An 18,260-nucleotide genomic window follows, 5' to 3' on the forward strand; every position below is an offset into this window, starting at 1 on the left:
AAATGTGGGCGGTGCAATCTGTAAATTCAATGAAGTTTAACCGAAGCAGTAAAAACAGTCGGTGTCCGACATGAGGACACCCGAGACAGAGAGAGCACACCTGAGATAGAGAGAGGACACCCGAGACACAGACAAGACACCCGAGACAGAGAGAGGACACCCGAGGCAGAGAGAGGACACCCGAGACAGAGAGAGAGGACACCTGAGACACAGACAGGACACCCGAGGCAGAGAGAGGACACCCGAGACACAGACAAGACACCCGAGACAGAGACAGGACACCTGAGATAGAGAGAGGACACCCGGGACACAGAAAGAGGACACCCGAGACACAGACAAGACACCCGAGACAGAGAGAGGACACCCGAGACACAGACAGGACACCCGAGACAGAGAGAGAGGACACCTGACACAGAGAGCACACCTGAGATAGAGAGAGGACACCCGAGACAGAGAGAGGACACCCGAGACACAGACAAGACACCCGAGACAGAGACAGGACACCCGAGACAGAGAGAGGACACCCGAGACACAGACAAGACACCCGAGACAGAGACAGGACACCCGAGACAGAGACAGGACACCCGAGACACAGACAAGACACCCGAGACAGAGACAGGACACCCGAGACACAGACAAGACACCCGAGACAGAGACAGGACACCCGAGACACAGACAAGACACCCGAGACACAGACAGGACACCCGAGACAGAGACAGGACACCCGAGACACAGAGAGGACACCTGAGACAGAGAGAGAGGACACCTGACACAGAGAGCACACCTGAGATAGAGAGAGGACACCCGAGACACAGAGAGCACACCTGAGATAGAGAGAGGACACCCGAGACAGAGAGAGGACACCCGAGACACAGACAGGACACCCGAGACAGAGAGAGGACACCCGAGACAGAGAGAGGACACCCGAGACAGAGAGAGAGGACACCTGACACAGAGAGCACACCTGAGATAGAGAGAGGACACCCGGGACACAGACAAGACACCCGAGACAGAGACAGGACACCCGAGACACAGACAAGACACCCGAGACAGAGACAGGACACCCGAGACACAGACAAGACACCCGAGACACAGACAGGACACCCGAGACAGAGACAGGACACCCGAGACACAGAGAGCACACCTGAGATAGAGAGAGGACACCCGAGACAGAGAGAGGACACCCGAGACAGAGAGAGGACACCCGAGACACAGACAGGACACCCGAGACAGAGAGAGAGGACACCTGACACAGAGAGCACACCTGAGATAGAGAGAGGACACCCGGGACACAGAGAGAGGACACCCGAGACACAGAGAGCACACCTGAGATAGAGAGAGGACACTCGAGACAGAGAGAGGACACCCGAGACACAGACAGGACACCCGAGACAGAGACAGGACACCCGAGACAGAGAGAGGACACCCGAGACAGAGAGAGAGGACACCTGACACAGAGAGCACACCTGAGATAGAGAGAGGACACCCGGGACACAGAGAGAGGACACCCGAGACACAGAGAGCACACCTGAGATAGAGAGAGGACACCCGAGACAGAGAGAGGACACCCGAGACACAGACAGGACACCCGAGACAGAGAGAGAGGACACCTGAGACAGAGAGAGAGGACACCTGACACAGAGAGCACACCTGAGATAGAGAGAGGACACCCGGGACACAGAGAGAGGACACCCGAGACACAGACAGGACACCTGAGACACAGAGAGGACACCCGGGACACAGAGAGGACAATGTGACCTTAGTCACCTGTTTATTTCAGTACAAAAAAATAAACAAACATTTAAAATTGAAGGTGAGTTGTGTCACTTTGTTATGTTGTCGATGATCAAAAAGCTGTTTCCTTCAGTTTGTCATGAGTTTTCCTTCACTGAACAAACAGACTGTAACCAAAGCAACAGAAGAAACATTCAAATTATGGGATATTTGGGTTGAAGGGGGCGGGGCTAAACCAAAAAGACTGGAGGAGAAATGCCCGTCCCCTTCCCCAGGACATGAAGGAGGTGACAGACAGACATTTAGTCAACGCCTTTATTCACTTACACACATATGCCATGATGATGATGTCATTAGGTCAGAGGTCAGAGAAGCTCTGAGGTTCTAAAGCGTCTTTATCAACTGTTTTTTTTGTCAGCTCTGGTTTTCATTTTCAGGTTCATGTGACAGTGAACTGAGAAATCTGATCAACTTTATTCAGATTTTTTTTATTTCACTTGTTGTTGTTCAAGTGTTTTTGTGTAGTTCCACTGACACACAAACAGAAAGTGGAACCTTAGTGATCGTGATCATGTGATCAACGGATGTGAGACCCTGACAATCCACCAGACCTCAGACTGAAGACCAGGCCACGGCCTGAGCCGCAGTGCATTGTGGTCCATGGGCTCAGTGCAGGTCTTTGAAGGGTTTGGGGTAGTTGAACATCAGATAGTCCATGTAGTAGAAGTCGAAGGCCTTTTGCCGCTCTGTGGCGTTGAGCTGGGAGAAGTATTTCTGGGTGATTCTGGAGGAAGTCCTCTCAGCCAGGGGGTTCCTGTCCTTGAAGTCAGGGAAGGTCAGGTTCCTGGGCGCCCCCACGCTCCGCAGCAGGAAGTTGGCTTCATCCTCCAGACTCTCAAACTTCCCAATGAAGTCGTACCGGAGGAGACAGGGGTGACACAGCTGACTGACCGGCTCCCAGTGGATGTCCATCCCCACCGGCCGGTGCACGTCCAGCAGGTACTGGACGAACTCTCTGAAGGTGACGCCTGCGCCGGTGTGCAGTGCCGTACGTGTTGCATTGGCACGGTATCTGGAGATGATGGGGCGTCCGAACACAGGATGGTAGTATGAGTTCGGGCTCTCAAACTTGTCCCGAAAGGCCGAAACCAGGCGCTCGAAGGGCTCCCTGACGAACAGCACTTTGGTATAAGAGTGGAGTCTCTCTGTGATACCAGCACGGTCATAGCTTTCCAGCCGCCGCAGGTGGTTGGCATAATGTGCCACATCGTGAGCGATGTCTCGCGTGGAGATGGCGCTTCCTCCCAGCACCATCAGCACCCGCTTCCAGTTGGAGCAGCCGGCTTTGGGCACCTCACAGTACAGAAGCCGGGACTGGTCCTCCACAAACACTCGAGACACCTGACGCACAGAGACCGGCCGCTTGATGACGCCTGGGTGGTATTTGGCACACGCCTCTCTCAGGAGGCGCCGGCGGAACTCCTGTAGCCTCACCAGCCTCAGCTGCTCCTCCTCTCCAACACTGGGCGCACTGGAGGACACCATGTTGTGCTTCAGGAGAAGCTTCCTGTGACGCTTCGTGATTGGCAGTTTGGACTCGACCTCAAACACCAACCCAGAGTTGGCTTGTGACATCACTGCTGCACCGAAACCACGCTCTGCAGCAGAAACTCTCTCCACTTCCTGTAACTGACACAGTCACTGATTGGGTCAAAGTATGGATGCTCAACTGGGTCAGAAAACATCTTCAGCTTCAACACAACAGAGAAAATGACCACAGACATGTTTCCAGGGGACAGTAAAAAGGGACGGACCAGCAGGTTGTGATGAACTGTAATAAGCCTATGTCACACTACTGCTTCTGGAACGTTAAAAATATCTGAGCAGTGTACTCCCATTTCTGGCAGGATAGGATAAGCTATGGCCGCCTCCTCTCTTAGCTGTTACTGCAGTGTACCAGGCTGCTCAACATCAAAACAAAGATAGCCGTACTTGAGTTCACGATTTTCCAAAGGACGAAATCATCCGCAAGGCATGGGTGAGGTTAATTAGGAGTAATGAAGGGCCGTTGTTTCATATTCTCCAGGGTAGCACCTTTGTGTGCAGTCTCCATTTTAATGAGGAGAGCATCTACATTTCAAAAAGTGGCCGCAAGAGGCTTAAAACCGGTGCTACACCGAGCCGGTTTCCGTAAAATAGCTGGGCGGATAATCCATCAGTACGATAGTCCGTGTATATTGCATTAGTGCACGCCTTAGAGTAGCGGAGGCCCAGGACTCAGCTGCTGTGGAGGAGGATGGAGAGAATCCTGCCCACTCAGACAATCAAGAGCCCACCACAGAGCACAGCTACGCTCACAACTGGTTTAGAATCTGCTGCTGCCGAAACAATCAGGCAAATGGAAGCAGAAATCAGGAGTTTTGGAAGTCAGCTGAGGGCCATTTCCCAATAGAAGGGACTTATATCCTTTTTCTAGCTTGGAAGTTTTCACTGTAGAGTGTTCCTTGACGAGTCGATATACATCAGCTTGACGAACTTTGGGGAGGTCATGGAGCGACATTGTAAAACGATAATTAGCAGCCATCTCTAATGCGATACACTGACCCGGAAGAGCAACCACACTGCTCACAGGGGGCTTTCGGCGTTCTACCGTGACATGACATAGGCCCATGACTCAACTTGATCCGTCACATTTTAATGTCCCCTAGAAACGCTTCCTTTGTGTTGTATTTGTCAAGCTGAGCTTTGTGTTTTGTATGTTGATTTGTGTTTTCTGGTGCTGCAGGGTTTGACCACTTGGGGCTGCCGTACCAGGCAGTCTGTGTGTGTCTGTCCTGGTTCATTTTTGATGCTGTTTTTTAATTATTGTGTGGTTGTGTAAAGCTCTGAGTGGAGACTGGAGTTGTGTTACTGCTTCTGTCCTCTGCGTGTCACTGTCCCCCTGTCTTGTTGTGTTACTGTCCACCTAAGGACTCACCTCCTCCACAGGCCACCTCGGAGCCACCAGAACATTCACACCTGCAGACACACACAGAGGAACACAACACACCAATTATACACAAATCAAAGTATGTCCTTCAGGTGACGGCAGACACACATAGACTCAAGGAAAAACTATGAAACCACTGAGAACAAGAGGTCACTGGTTTGAATCCCATTTTCTATTGATGGTGGATCATCTGACTCACACACACACTGTAGTATGATGGTGGGGGGGGGTCCAGATGGCCGCTCAGCAGCTCCTGACAGTGAAGGTTATTTGTGTCCCAAGTTCTGCAGCAGCTCCTGGTTATTTATTACGGACTCCCTGTGCAACTCCATATGTCTGTTTGGTAAACTGGTCTGACTCCACCTTCCTGGTCCCGGCCTTCACCACCATCACGTCTGTTTGGTCTGCAGGTCTGAGTCTCTGAGTCTTTACAGTCTTTTCATAAACCCAGCCGAGACCACCTCCAGTAAGGAAACCCTCCTGAGAGCAGTCCTGATCAGGTCTCATTATGATACCAATGATGTCCGCTGATGTCATAGAGGGTGTGGTCTTGCCTCACCAGTAAGGATTTAGGATTTGAAACCCCCCAGATTAAACTGTGTCAAACATTCAAATCTGTGTGGAGGTTTGTGGAGCATCAGATTAGAGCAGCAGGATCAGGAGACCTGGACCTGATCCAGGTCACAGACCAGAAACACCAAAGGTGGTGTCCCTCCCACAGAATGGTTACCATAGTAACAGCCAGGTTCTGGTTGGGAACAGCAAGACGTTCTCAGACCATTCATGTTGTCATGGTTACATTAACAACAATGAACAGTGTTTCCTTTCATGTTTTCCTTTCAAAGTAAAAGATGGTAAAATTTCAAAGGACACGTGAAATAGTGATACAGTGCATCCAGAAAGTATTCACACCACTTCACTTTTTCCACATTTTGTTGTGTTACAGCCTTATTGCAAAATGGATTAAATTCCTTTTTTCCCCTCAAAAATTCTACACAAAATACCCCATGACAACTTATGTATATGCAACATTTGAGTGTCTTATTTTTAATAAATTTGCAAAATGTTTGCAGCCAATGTCACTTTGTCATTACTTTACATTAAACCCTAACCCTGTTTTGAGGAAAACCTTGATTTGCATTACGTTCAATTGGGGTAAAAGCAGGTGTTGCTGCCGCTCTGAGCCCTCCCGTTTAAATTTGGTGAGGAGCTGAGCTCTGAAAATGACATTTTATGAATCCCAAGACCTGTGTCTACGTTTTGCCAAAAAATTGTCTCCTTTTCACGGTTTGGCCATGAGCTCGAGTTAAACATGAAAATGACGCTTACTTTTTCACAGTGCTCTCACTCTAGTTAACGAGCGGCTCCACTCTAACTTTGAGGAAAAAGTGATTCGGACGGCTCCTTTGAGGGCTTGTAGTTTGAAAAGTATACTGTTTAGGAGAAAAAGGTTTTTGTGGCAATTTTTCGTCGGCTCCTATTCATTCTCTATGGAAAATTTCAGCTGTTTTTTTGGGAATAACTTAATCTGAAAATCTACCTGCCAGAATTTAGCAAGCTATTCCCGATCGAGCCGCACGTTTTAATATATATATTGTTGGGGTTCGTCCAGCGGTACGACCCGCATTAATTGGAATAATAAGTATGGAGAAGATTAAGTAGTGCACTCCTTCTATTCTCTCTGCATACATTCTGTCATCGACCTATTGTTATGACATCACTGAGACACCAGAGGTCAATGACCTCAGCAGTTAACGACCAGTCTGACGAGTCAATGTGTTATGAGTTATGGCGCCGTTTCCAGGCTCCTCATGGTTGTTTTAAAGAAACAGCGGTCTGAATCCCCCTGAAGAGTTAGTCGCCTTTTTCACCTTTTTCATGTTTTAAATTAACCTCCTTTTCATTAAAGGAAGTGAATAGTTTCCTCTTTCTTTCTTCACCTACCTACAGTTTTCCCTTCATAACTGCTGGGTTCGTTTTCACCCTGACGACACCCTTTTACTGACAGGTCACCTGGTCATTTAGAGTTCCCTCTCTCTTTTTCACTTTAACCTTCCCTGGCTCTCTGTTCTGTCTTCATATCAAAATGTATTTACAGTTTGACTTCAAATTGAAGAACAAACTTTATTGAGCCAACTTCCTGTTGACAGGATGATGAACTTCCTGTGGGTGTGGTCTTCACAGACTAACTTTCCTGCAGGACGTCTGAGCTCTGGGATGAGGCATTCACTGACCGTGTGGTCTGTCAGTGTGTGGCCAGGTCACTGCAGGAGGCGGAGTCAGCGTGACATCCTGCTGCAGGAGGAGGAGCTTCATCAAAATAGTGATGTCAGACTGCAACAATTTCCCCTCATGCTCAGTGACCTTATGTAGACGATGAAGACACATACCAACAAGCTGCTGCTGGACAGAGGTCAGAGTATGTGGAGTAGACCTTCACTTTGATGAGTACTGACTGTGGTCAGGGTGTGTGTGTGTGTGTGTTGGAGACTCATCTCTGGATCCTGAAAAAATTGATTTTTGCGCTTCTTTTTTAGCTTCTTTGTTAAATTCTAGAGAAAAATTAGCTCCGTCCTTTCAGACAAACACAAATACAGACAGTGTATGAGTTGGTTCAAATGGGGCAGAATTTCTGATCTTTGCTGAAATTTATGCCCTGTAAGTGAAGACTTCATTTAGTTCATTTCAATTATAAAATATGGAGCTCAGTGTGAACTTCTAAAACCGGACAACACAAAACAATACAAACGTCCTCCATGTTCCTGTGGGTGAAGTTTTGATGTTTGTTCCTTCTCTTCAAATGAAGAAACTGCCACGCAAACGTTATGAGATTATCTGAGTGGCTCCAGTTTCACAGCTTCAACTGCGAGTCGCTGATTGAATTAAAGAAAAATCATCTGAAGCCGTCAGGATGATTACACATTCTTCCACTCCTCTAGGAAAATCAGGAGCTGCTAATCAATCAGGTTTAGTGATACCACTGATGAAGGAGAAGAGGAAGCTGGAGCAACAGATCGATGAAAGAGGAGACGTCTCTAATCTGAACTGTTTGGATGGAGCCTGAGAACATGATCTCCTCATCAGAGACACCTGATCTGTCTGTGAAAGAAGAAATCAATAGAGGAGCAGGACCACACCGGATGCATCAGTTTCTGCAGGTCCAGAGATGCTGTTTAACCCCATTGACTCCTCAGGAATGAAGCTGAAAATGAAGCCCAACCTGACAGTGTCAGAAACAAACATAGACTGTGTTCTTCAGTTTTTCTAAATAAACTGTGAATCTCCCTGTCCATCATTGATTATTAATAGAAACCAGCACGCCCAGGAAACTGGTGAGCAGGACTGGACGGGGTTACCAGAGTCAGGACAGAAACCAGAACGGGAAACTCAAAACCAGCAGAACCAGCATTCACCAAAGACAAGAGAACTCAGACTGGAGAGGAACAGACAATTTTGACCCTGCTAGGACTGTAGGTGTCGTGTCAGTTTGAGATTTGTGATGAGTCTTTGATTGGGTGGGGAGGGGGGGTCCAATGTTTGTGTCTCTGCCTCATCCAATTTACTGACAGTTGGAAATCCCAGATAGTCAAACAGTTTCATTCAAACACCGTCACCCCTGGGAACTGCTGTGACCCCTGACACTGACCTGAGGTCTGCTGTTGGACCGCCTCGGAAAGGTCCTGCAGATGGACGAGCAGCAGCAGAGAGCCGGCTCCCAGCAGCAGGAGGAACCACAGGGACCAGATCAGGGAGAGGAGCGGCTTCATGGCTGCGGACAACAGCCTCCTGCGGGCACACAGCGAGTCCTGCAGCCTACAGTCCACCAGACTCATTCCAGATCTTCCACAGTCCCTGAGGACAGAGATGGGCGGTTAGACCTGGGACGGACAGTCAGACAACAAAACCTGGACAAAAATGGATCTTTCCCCTTTTACTGCTACAGGGACAGTGTCAGCCATCATCTGATCTTTGAATGAGACTCCTTCAGGTGCATCTTTTGTTTTCTAGGCCACAGAAGATCCAGCTGGATCCTTCATGGTCCAATGTATCCCAAGATAATTGCACACCACTAATATTTTTTTTTCCAAACAGAGAATGACAGACCAATGAACGTAAGAGTGAAGAAGAAACCGTCTGAAGATGAGATCTGATCTGTCATGTGATTGGTCTGTCCCAATCACACATCTCTGTCTTCACTGCGAAACAATGTCCTGGGTTGGAGACCAGTACTTGGACCACTGGGAGGGCGCTGCACTCTGCACTGACTATGACAGGTGTGTTTGTGGTGCTGAACAGTGTGTGTTTTGTCACACTGTGTGTGTACTGATATAGAAACTCATGCTGACCACACGTTTCCAGCTCCCATGAGGCCAAGCGGGAACATCTGTTTCTCTGGAGCATGCTCAAACGGCTTCTCTCAGCAGGTGTGTGTCTACAGCCACAGCCACAGACACACACACACACGCAGCTGGTTCAGCATGAACCTCGCATTACTTGTTCAGAAGCTGGAGTGAAACAGTGTCTCTGACATCATTCATCGATAATTGATCCTTGGTGACCTCGTCGATCGGCCCTGTGTGATCTATAAACTCAGCTCCACGTCAACAGTGCAGGTTTTAGCCATGTTAGCATCATTAGCTCCGAGCTCATCAGCATCAGTTTCAGTGTCAGAGTCAGAGTCTAATCCATCAGAGAGCACCAGGACCCCATTCACCATCTGGATGCATTCAGTTCATCTGTGTGATGTTTATTATTATTTTCAATGTCAAAGTCACCTTTATTGTCAATTCTTCGCGTCTTGTCTCACTATCCCACAGTGAGACAAGACATTTCTGACACTAATCAAATCAAATCAAATCAGATTTATTTGTATAGCGCCAAATCATAACAAAGTTGAAATGATTACATGTTGAATGTAACAGAACTCTAATCCAAAACCCATTTTTTTGTTCTTTTCTGACACTTTAAAGACAAAGTGATACAGCCTGTTAGCCATTAGCTGTTAGCAGCCAGTTCACATGAATCAGTATGTCGATCGTCAATCGACTAATCAGTCTAGATTAACATGACAGACGGACCAATATCTGACTGCAGCCAAACTACTGCTGACTAACATCTTACACACACACACACACACACACAGACAGAAACATGCACCTCATCAACACTCTGAAATAGGAACCGATTGATATTATTGATCTGCTTCAGTGTGTTGAGTTCTGTCAATATTGTGACTGAAGCAATCCCACATTTCACACACAACACACTGAAACATTTGAAGAAAGATACATCAGAGAAGATCGACATGACTTGAGTAAGAGGAGGAAGTTGTTAAATGGGATCAGAAGAAACCAAGCACTCATTCATTCCTAAACCAATGGCCCAGCAGTCACACACACACTGATTCATGGTCTCATATTTAGACCCGTCCAGGTGTCAGATCCTGGTTCTCTCAGATAGACCTTGTTGTCCAGGTCCACTTAGTGTCTGTGGATCATCATATTATTGTCTTGATCAATGTGTTGATCGGGTCAGGTGACAAGTGGACAGTGTTGTTGTCAGTGTGCTGTTCTCTCCTGGGGGGTATTCCAGAAAGCGGGTTATGTTAACCCTGAGATGAAACTCCGAGTCATCTGTTCCAGAAAGAGGGGAATCTTAAACGCTGAGTCAATCACCATGGTAACGGACTCACTGGCAAGTTTTCTTTAAGAAACCCTGAGTTTCTACCCATCTCCTTCCACACAAAGACAGCTGTTAGACATGAATTGCCCATTCATTCCCAATCTGATTGATATCGAAGCCCATTTTCTTCGAAATGCCTTACATGGCAAGAGAATCTTCCGACCGAGATTAGATGTCCCGGCGTTTCCAGGGGAGTATCTGTTCGAACACTACGGTATCATTTGTCTCAATAACATTCTCCAGCCATACATCACCAACCTCACACGCCGTGGACATGCGCTCACATCAAAGGCTAATTTCATGCGCAGCACCGAGTTTTATTGTTTTTTTTGCAAACAGTAGTTTTCTTTACATCAGTAACAACATTAAAGAGGAATTCAACAGGATGGCAGGAAATCATATATTCCATTATTTTAAATGATATACATTCTGCTGCTCTTCCTGTGGCAGCAGACAGCGTTTCTTCTTCATCATCACCACCACCATCATCATCATCATCATCCTCTGCCTCTGATGTAGGAAAAGCTACTGTTTCAGAATACTTTGAAAAGCAATCTTAGGCAAGATCTGAGTCTGGAATACTTGGAATGCTCAAATGTGAATCTCTTTTTTTAAATTAGTAGATTTTATTTCGTTCATGTACACATCGTCACTTTTTAAATGACTTCAATAAAAATGTGTAAACATTGTATGATGTGCTAATCTACTAAGTGGGCTATTAAATGAGATGGCATTAGGGTTAGGGTTAACATTTTGTTCGGGGTTTAAATTACTACTTGAATTAATATTTACTTTGTTTAATACCTTAAGTCAATTTAAAGAAAATAAAATTAAAATCAAAGTGAGGTACGATCATACCCCAGCAAAATATCCCTTACTTTTTTGAATGATGTTTGGATATTTAATTTTTTACTGCTTCCAAGTACATTTCTCTTCTGATAGACTGCACCTAAATGAAAATCTGATTTTATTCCCATTTATATTTATCACTGTAAGCTACAATCTCTTACAGTTAAATGTGATATCAATGGAGGAGTACATCCAAACTTACACGTTGACTCGGGTACTAATTTTGTCTCCTGCTGTTTGTCCTTCGCTGCTGCAGCGGTGTTACATTTACGGCAGAACATGTGCTCATCCTCTCCATCAGCCTGAATTCAGACCTCCAACTCTATCAGGGCGAAATAAGTGGATCTTTTTTTTTTCTCGGTTGTCATGGTGACTTGTGGTATAGGGGCTCTATTGATGATGGCTTTTTATAGAGGTTGTGCACGAGCGCAACTCAAAGTGAACAGCACAGATCAGCTGTTCTGGAACTGGATACTCAGAGTAAGTCAACTCAGAGTTTGTTGAACCTCCTACCTGGAATACCCCCCTGGACTAGTGGCTGTTGTGTTGTTGCTGTTGTTGTCGTGGCCTCAGTCCCAGGACAGTTCACTAATCTTTAACGAATCACCTCATCTGAAACATTCTGTAAGTCCAGCAGGATGATTGAAATATGAAAGGACCATAGACATAATCAGAATATAATCTGTAAATCCGATGAGTTGATGAGCCTCCTGCTCTTCCTCCTCCTCCACAACAAAGGACCTGTTTCTCCTCTAAGTCAGTTAAGTACACTAATCCCTGTTCATTTCCCAATCACGGTCTAATCTTATGGGATAACATATAGTCGGCCTGTTTGCGTTGTGCTGGGAGGATGAAAAACTCTGAGGTTACCAGGTCTTTAGAGAAACATGGCAAATGAAAAACTGCAGCATGGCTGACGGTCATGTACGACAAACAGGATTTTTTCAAAGCCGTTCATACATCATACATACATACATACATACATACACTTTTTTTTATCTTTGAAGGGAACCAATGAGCTCTGTGCATTAGACAGGAGGGGGAGGAGTTAAGAGACTGACAGTTTGTGTCCAATCATGTGATTCTGTGGATGGATGTCTACACTGTCTTTCATGAGGCTTTAATGAGAACAAGGATTTAAATTAGCAGGAAGGAAAAGCTCATTTCAGAGCAGATGTAAATGAGGTTCATTCCTGTCAACAAATAAATACACAATGAGCCAAACTAATTCAAACCAGGAGACTAACTCATCTGTCAGTTGGTCTAGACCAAACTAAAGATCCTGTTCAGTCTGTTCAGCTTCACCTCAGAGACACAGCCACGTCGATCCGGTCTAACTTCACTACCTGAGGAAACCCCTCAGCCCTGATTATAGAGACAAATCTGGATCTCGGACCAGGAAGAGAACTGGATCGGCTGCTGCAGGTCTGCTGGGATAAGTAGGCATCATGATGATTATTATTGTGCTGCTGTTTCAGACCTGAACACAGCTGTCACCTGTCCAGGTGCTGGATCTAACTACAGGGTGGAGGTTCATGGTGGTGACACAGAGGTCATGTGACTATTCATTACTTTATTTTGGCTTCAATGTGGAGATGATTCTACTTTACCTTGATCAGAACTAGAACCTGGTCTTTATTCAGCGTCATCCAGAGGACAATGGAGGAATCCTATTGGCTGACAGTGGAGGGAACCAGGTGATGTTGTAAAAGAGTCTCAGCGTCCATTAGCATCACACCAACAGATGTAGTTGATCCGTGGAGGTTCTTTTGGGTGGCAGGAAGTCACTGCCATGAAGCCAGGATGGGGTAGGGGTAGGAGGTCCCTCCATGAAGACCTAAGGTCCTGTGTCTTTTTAATTATTAAGACATGCCACCCCATAAACAACTGCCCTGAGCACACCATTTGCGGGTGGAGGATGCTGTGGTGTGGTTTTCCTCATTAGTGTGGGGGATGGAGCTTCCTGTGAGAGGCCATGTGTTCAGATTAAAGGTGCTTATGGTAATTGAATCCTGACGCTGATTCACTGAGGAGCCGTTTGGAGGGAGCAGAGCTCACAACACTGTATTTAAGATACGCTTCATATTTACATAAATAATATGTATATCCCCTCTGCTGGAAATCAAAGGAGCTCACTGCGGCACAGCACTGAAGTCTGGAGCCTCTAACCCACGGGTGTCCAACTCCAGTCCTGGAGAGTTATTCTCCGGTATGTTTTAGATGTTTCCTGCTCCAACACACCTGATTCAAATTACTGGCTCCTTATCAGACCTCAGCAGAGCTGGATGACGAGTTGATCATCATCTGTGATCTGCTCTAAACAGATCACTGAGTTAAACCTGAACCTTCTCACACAGATAGCTGCCTGGAGACAGATCCAGAACAGCTGGGCCTGTAGGCCCCCCTGTCTGAACCACATGTCCAGCTCTTCCCTGTGAACATCTGCCCAGGTGAGCCATAGTGATGTCACAGGAACTAAGTTGAAATCTCTCAGCTTGTGAGATTCTGTTTTAGGATAATGTTAGCATGTTTGAGCTAACATAGTGACAACTCACAATGTTAAGGACAGGTTGACTGTGTGTGTGTGTGTGTGTGTGTGTGTGTGTGTGTGTGTTCACACTGAGCAGCAGCTCAGTTTCCTCTTGGTTAACATCAAACTAAATTTGGTGATCAGAATCATAGTATATTAAAAGTTCCAAATACCAACATGGCTCCAATAAGACACACAGGAGGTTCCTCCCCCTACCTGAGTCTCGTCTGTGTTCAGACTCAGTCCTTCCATCTTCTGGTGCTCAGATGAAACCAAATGATGTTTGTGCGAGTGGCCCCCACCTGAGTCTGCCATGTGACACAATGTGAATGTAGAATTGCATCATACGGGCAGAGAAGGAAGCGTAGCGTACGACAGCGCTGCTAACGAAGCCAGACATGATGAAGCACATCAGGAGCTCGTCTTGGCAGTTTCAGCTGACTCTGCATCTAAGGTCTGTAATCACAGCTGAAGCTGCCATCACCGCCACTCAGCCGCTCAATGATGGAGCTTCAGACTCATTTCGGAGGAAAACGGCCTGATAAGCCTTGGCGGGGAGTGGTCATGTGATCACGTGACCAGGTCTCACTGAAACTACTTCACCCAAATAACCAAAGATCAAACTGTTCCTGAGACAAACTGATTTATCAGCAGCAAATAAATGTGTGTGCGTGTGTGTTCAGGACAGCGGCTATATTTAGCAGCGAGGAGAGAAATAATTCAGTGCGATCACAGAGCAGCTCGTTCATCTCCTCTCTGACAGAGGAGATGAAGCACGAGATGAGCCCTCCTCCTCTTCCTCCACCCACAGTGGGAGAAAGGTGAGGAATGATTTCATGTGTCCTGATCTTAAGTCTGTGTGCAGATATTTGAACCCTCAGTCAGAGCGGATCGACCCTGTGAGGTGGGTCAGGTTTAATGACAGCATTTCCTGTTGGGTTCGCCACAGGTAGGAAGAGTCACAGCGTCACCACACCACAAACTGAGTCCAGGACACATCTACCATCTGGATCTGAACCTTCTCTGGTGTCTGCTGAAGTCTGGTCCAGACAGTCCAGACCTTCACCACAACGACCCTCCAACTGAAAGGCTGACACGCACACAGTCCAGGAGATTGTTGATCCTGGACTGATGAGGACTCCAGGATCCAGACTGAATGGGTCTCAGAGTTCAGCTCAGAGGTCCAGACTCCTGAGGACTGGAGGACTTCCTCTTCCTGTCATCAGCTCAGCTCACAGGATGTGACCTGGGACAGTGAGGTATCCCAGAATACATTGTGCACCAAATGGCAGCAACAGCAGACAACCCAAACCCACCTGAACCAGCACTCTGACAAAAAGCCAGATCTACCCAAACAGACAGTACAACAGCGCTGACATGTGACGTCAGGAGCTGCTGATGTAACTAATGATGTCACTGAGAGGCAGTACTCACAAAACCAAATATCACATGACCGTCTAGATGTTCGCTGACATAATATCAACAATTGAAGTGCTATCATGAAAACGTACCAGCTCTGGAGCTGGCCTGTGGTTTGCTCTATCCTGATAGACTGATCTGGTATGTTCCAGTTTGTCAGTCACTCAGTAGCCCCGCCCCCTAACCCCTCCCCTTTCCCTCTAAATGGAGCATCCCATAAAAAAATGGACATCATGTTGTATTTCAGACTGAGACCATAAACTCATCGGGAAAACGTTTACCGAGGAGGAGGAGGGACATTTTCCCATAGACTTCAATATAAGGGAGGCGGAGGGACATTTTCCCATAGACTTCAGTACAGTCTAACAATCCGACACTTAGGTCTGTGGAGTCGCCCCCTGGTGGCTTCAGGCTCCTCAGATCACGTCCAGGTTTAGAGACAGTCTGAGGATCTTCTGACCACAACACAGTGAGACAAAACCACTGTCAACAACACTGTGTGTGTCTGTGTGTGTGTCTCCACGTCGTTGTGTTTGTTGGGTTCACACTAAAGGAACACTCACACAACAACCGCTGCATCAGTGTGTACCTCTGAGAGGAACAAACACATGCAGGCAGATTGGAGCTCGTCTGTGTTGTAACGGACACACTGCAGGTTATTTTGGACAGTGTGTGACAGTTGTGTTGTCAAACCAGTAACACAACTCAGTAAGACATCATCGTATGAACTTTAATGAGCTGAAGGTCTAAATCCATTTGGTCCTCCATCTTTTTGACTAAACTTCTTTAACTCATTTCTCCCGTTTCATGGCGGGCGGTACCGGCATCTACAGCCCGGAACAGCGCGACCCCCCCCCCCCCCCGGGCAGACTTGATGAGTCCGGCCGCTCTCACTCACCTGAGCCGGGAGCAGCATGGACGCTGCCCCGGAGTTCACCGGTCCGCTACAGAGTCCGCTCCTCCCGGGGACCGGGGACCGGAGTCATGACGGCTGGAACCGGAGACCGGGAGACCGACACGATGAGCTCCTGCTGACCGATGAAAGGTGAGCCGAGCGCGGGAGAGAAGCTGGAGTGGAAACGCCCAAAGTTAGGGAGCGAGTTGGCCCAAGATGGCGTCAAGTTCACAGAGGAGAGGAGGAAGAAACCGGATGTTACTCCGACACCTTCAAAATAAGGCTGTGTCCGTGTGATGTGGTTCAAAATCTCTCTAAGTGACTTTAATCACAATTACAGCAGATCCAGACCAAACAATCCATCTTGAGCTTCACCACCACCATGGGGGGGCACCTTAACAAACAAGAGAGGATCGATGACTGATGTTACTAAAAGTACATTCATGAATATCATTAGTAAGAATAATAACAGAGGAGACAATAATAATAATAATAATAATTTTTATTAATGATAAGAGAAAGTTACATAGATTTGATCCAAAAACATGAAACGTCATAAAAATGTATATATGTTTGTCCACCATCAGAATATCAAATCAAACCAAATCAACTATGAGTATAATGAATCACTTAGACACACTAGGAAGAATGTCTACATTTAGAAGCGATATTCGCGACAGAGATCAAAATATAAATAAATGAAAAAATCATTAAAGTTAAAAAGTCGGATTTTTCAGGAAACGTTGATTCTTATTTTCTGTTCAAGTCTTTTACATTGTGTGCAATGACCGGAAATTGGGTCTCTTATTGTGGTAACTTCATTGATGCCCGTGTATGAGGCAGTAGCAGTGTGTGTGCATGTGTGTATGTGTGTGTTTCTATTTCTTGTTGTTTACCTCCGGTCCGCCGAGCTCCAGTAAATTAGCACAGTCCAGCTTTATTTGTTTTTGTTGTTTTACTAACGTTTTAGTTTCAGTGGTACCGACGCTACCTGCTGTGGGCGGGGTCACAGATCTGTCCAGACCTGCACAATCTTTGAGTGTTCAGCTCTGAACCGTTTTGAACTCACCTGCTGTCCTCTGTGTCGTTGTTGTCCTTGCAGATCACAGGTGAATGTTGCGTCACTGGTCTACCTGTGCTCACTCTTTTTGCATTGTGGGATGTTGTGTTTAATTGTTGGTTGATCCTCTCCTTCGGGTGTATTTTTTATGTAATAAATCTGATCATCTATGTTAAACTGTGTGACTCTTGTGTATTTGTCGAGTCATGAAAATTATATCACGTGTTGTGTTGTGACTGCCCCCCAGAGACATGAGGTCTGTATTGTTGGTTTACTTCATGTTCATCTTCATCCTCTGTCTCCCCCTGCTGGTACCGACAGAGACCGAGAGGAGTTGATTGGACCAGGACAGGGTCTGTCTTCAGGTCGGAGGCTGTTCTGTCTTCGGGACAGGGTCTGTCTTCAGGTTGGAGGCTGTTCTGTCTTCGGGACAGGGTCTGTCTTTGGGACAGAGTCTGTCTTCAGGTCGGAGGCTGTTCTGTCTTCGGGACAGGGTCTGTCTTCAGGTCGGAGGCTGTTCTGTCTTCGGGACAGGGTCTGTCTTCAGGTTGGAGGCTGTTCTGTCTTCGGGACAGGGTCTGTCTTTGGGACAGAGTCTGTCTTCAGGTCGGAGGCTGTTCTGTCTTCGGGACAGGGTCTGTCTTCAGGTCGGAGGCTGTTCTGTCTTCGGGACAGGGTCTGTCTTTGGGACAGTCTGTCTTCAGGACAGGAACAGATGAGTTCTTTGATTAATGATGTTTAACTAGTCTTCTGTTACTGAATTTTATTTTGAAATCTGAGCAGAGTTTGTGGAACTTTACTGTGGAATGTTTTTTATTTGTGTTTTTTCAAAATCAATTTGTCATAAACAGCAGCTAGACATGAAGGTGAGAACATTTCATATTTTTAATAAGTCAATATAAATGTCCAAGTTTGTACTGGAGCTTTTGAGGGCAGGTTGAGGCTGGAAGCCGGGAAAACTGCAGCAGCTTCACTTCCTTATTCCCTAAACACACTTCCTGTTCCTTCACAGAGGAAGAGAGCCGATGTGGCTCAGCAGCAGTCCAGAAAAGTCCAGGATCCTGTCGACCCCCCTGATCTCCAGACACAACCGCCCCCCCCA

General features: G+C 46.7%; 1 protein-coding gene across 2 annotated transcripts; it reads right to left on the bottom strand.

The window, feature by feature from the left end:
* Nucleotides 1–1,747: 1,747 nt before the first annotated feature.
* LOC115056461 (carbohydrate sulfotransferase 8-like) lies at nucleotides 1,748–17,334 on the bottom strand. 2 transcript variants are annotated; one of them, XM_029522908.1, is made up of 5 exons: nucleotides 17,168–17,334; nucleotides 16,102–16,492; nucleotides 8,370–8,575; nucleotides 4,712–4,752; nucleotides 1,748–3,417 (listed from the first exon to the last, which is right to left on the bottom strand). In XM_029522908.1, exons 3-5 carry the CDS (start codon nucleotides 8,554–8,556, stop codon nucleotides 2,401–2,403), a joined length of 1,245 nt encoding a protein of 414 aa, XP_029378768.1. In that variant the 5' UTR covers nucleotides 8,557–8,575; nucleotides 16,102–16,492; nucleotides 17,168–17,334; the 3' UTR covers nucleotides 1,748–2,400. The 2 variants fall into 2 exon arrangements, with proteins under 2 accessions (XP_029378768.1, XP_029378767.1); XM_029522907.1 differs by having other exon boundaries at nucleotides 1,748–3,423.
* Between the last annotated feature and the right edge of the window lie 926 nt (nucleotides 17,335–18,260).

This window comes from Echeneis naucrates, chromosome 16 (assembly GCF_900963305.1).
Source record: "Echeneis naucrates chromosome 16, fEcheNa1.1, whole genome shotgun sequence".
Lineage (NCBI taxonomy): Eukaryota > Metazoa > Chordata > Actinopteri > Carangiformes > Echeneidae > Echeneis > Echeneis naucrates.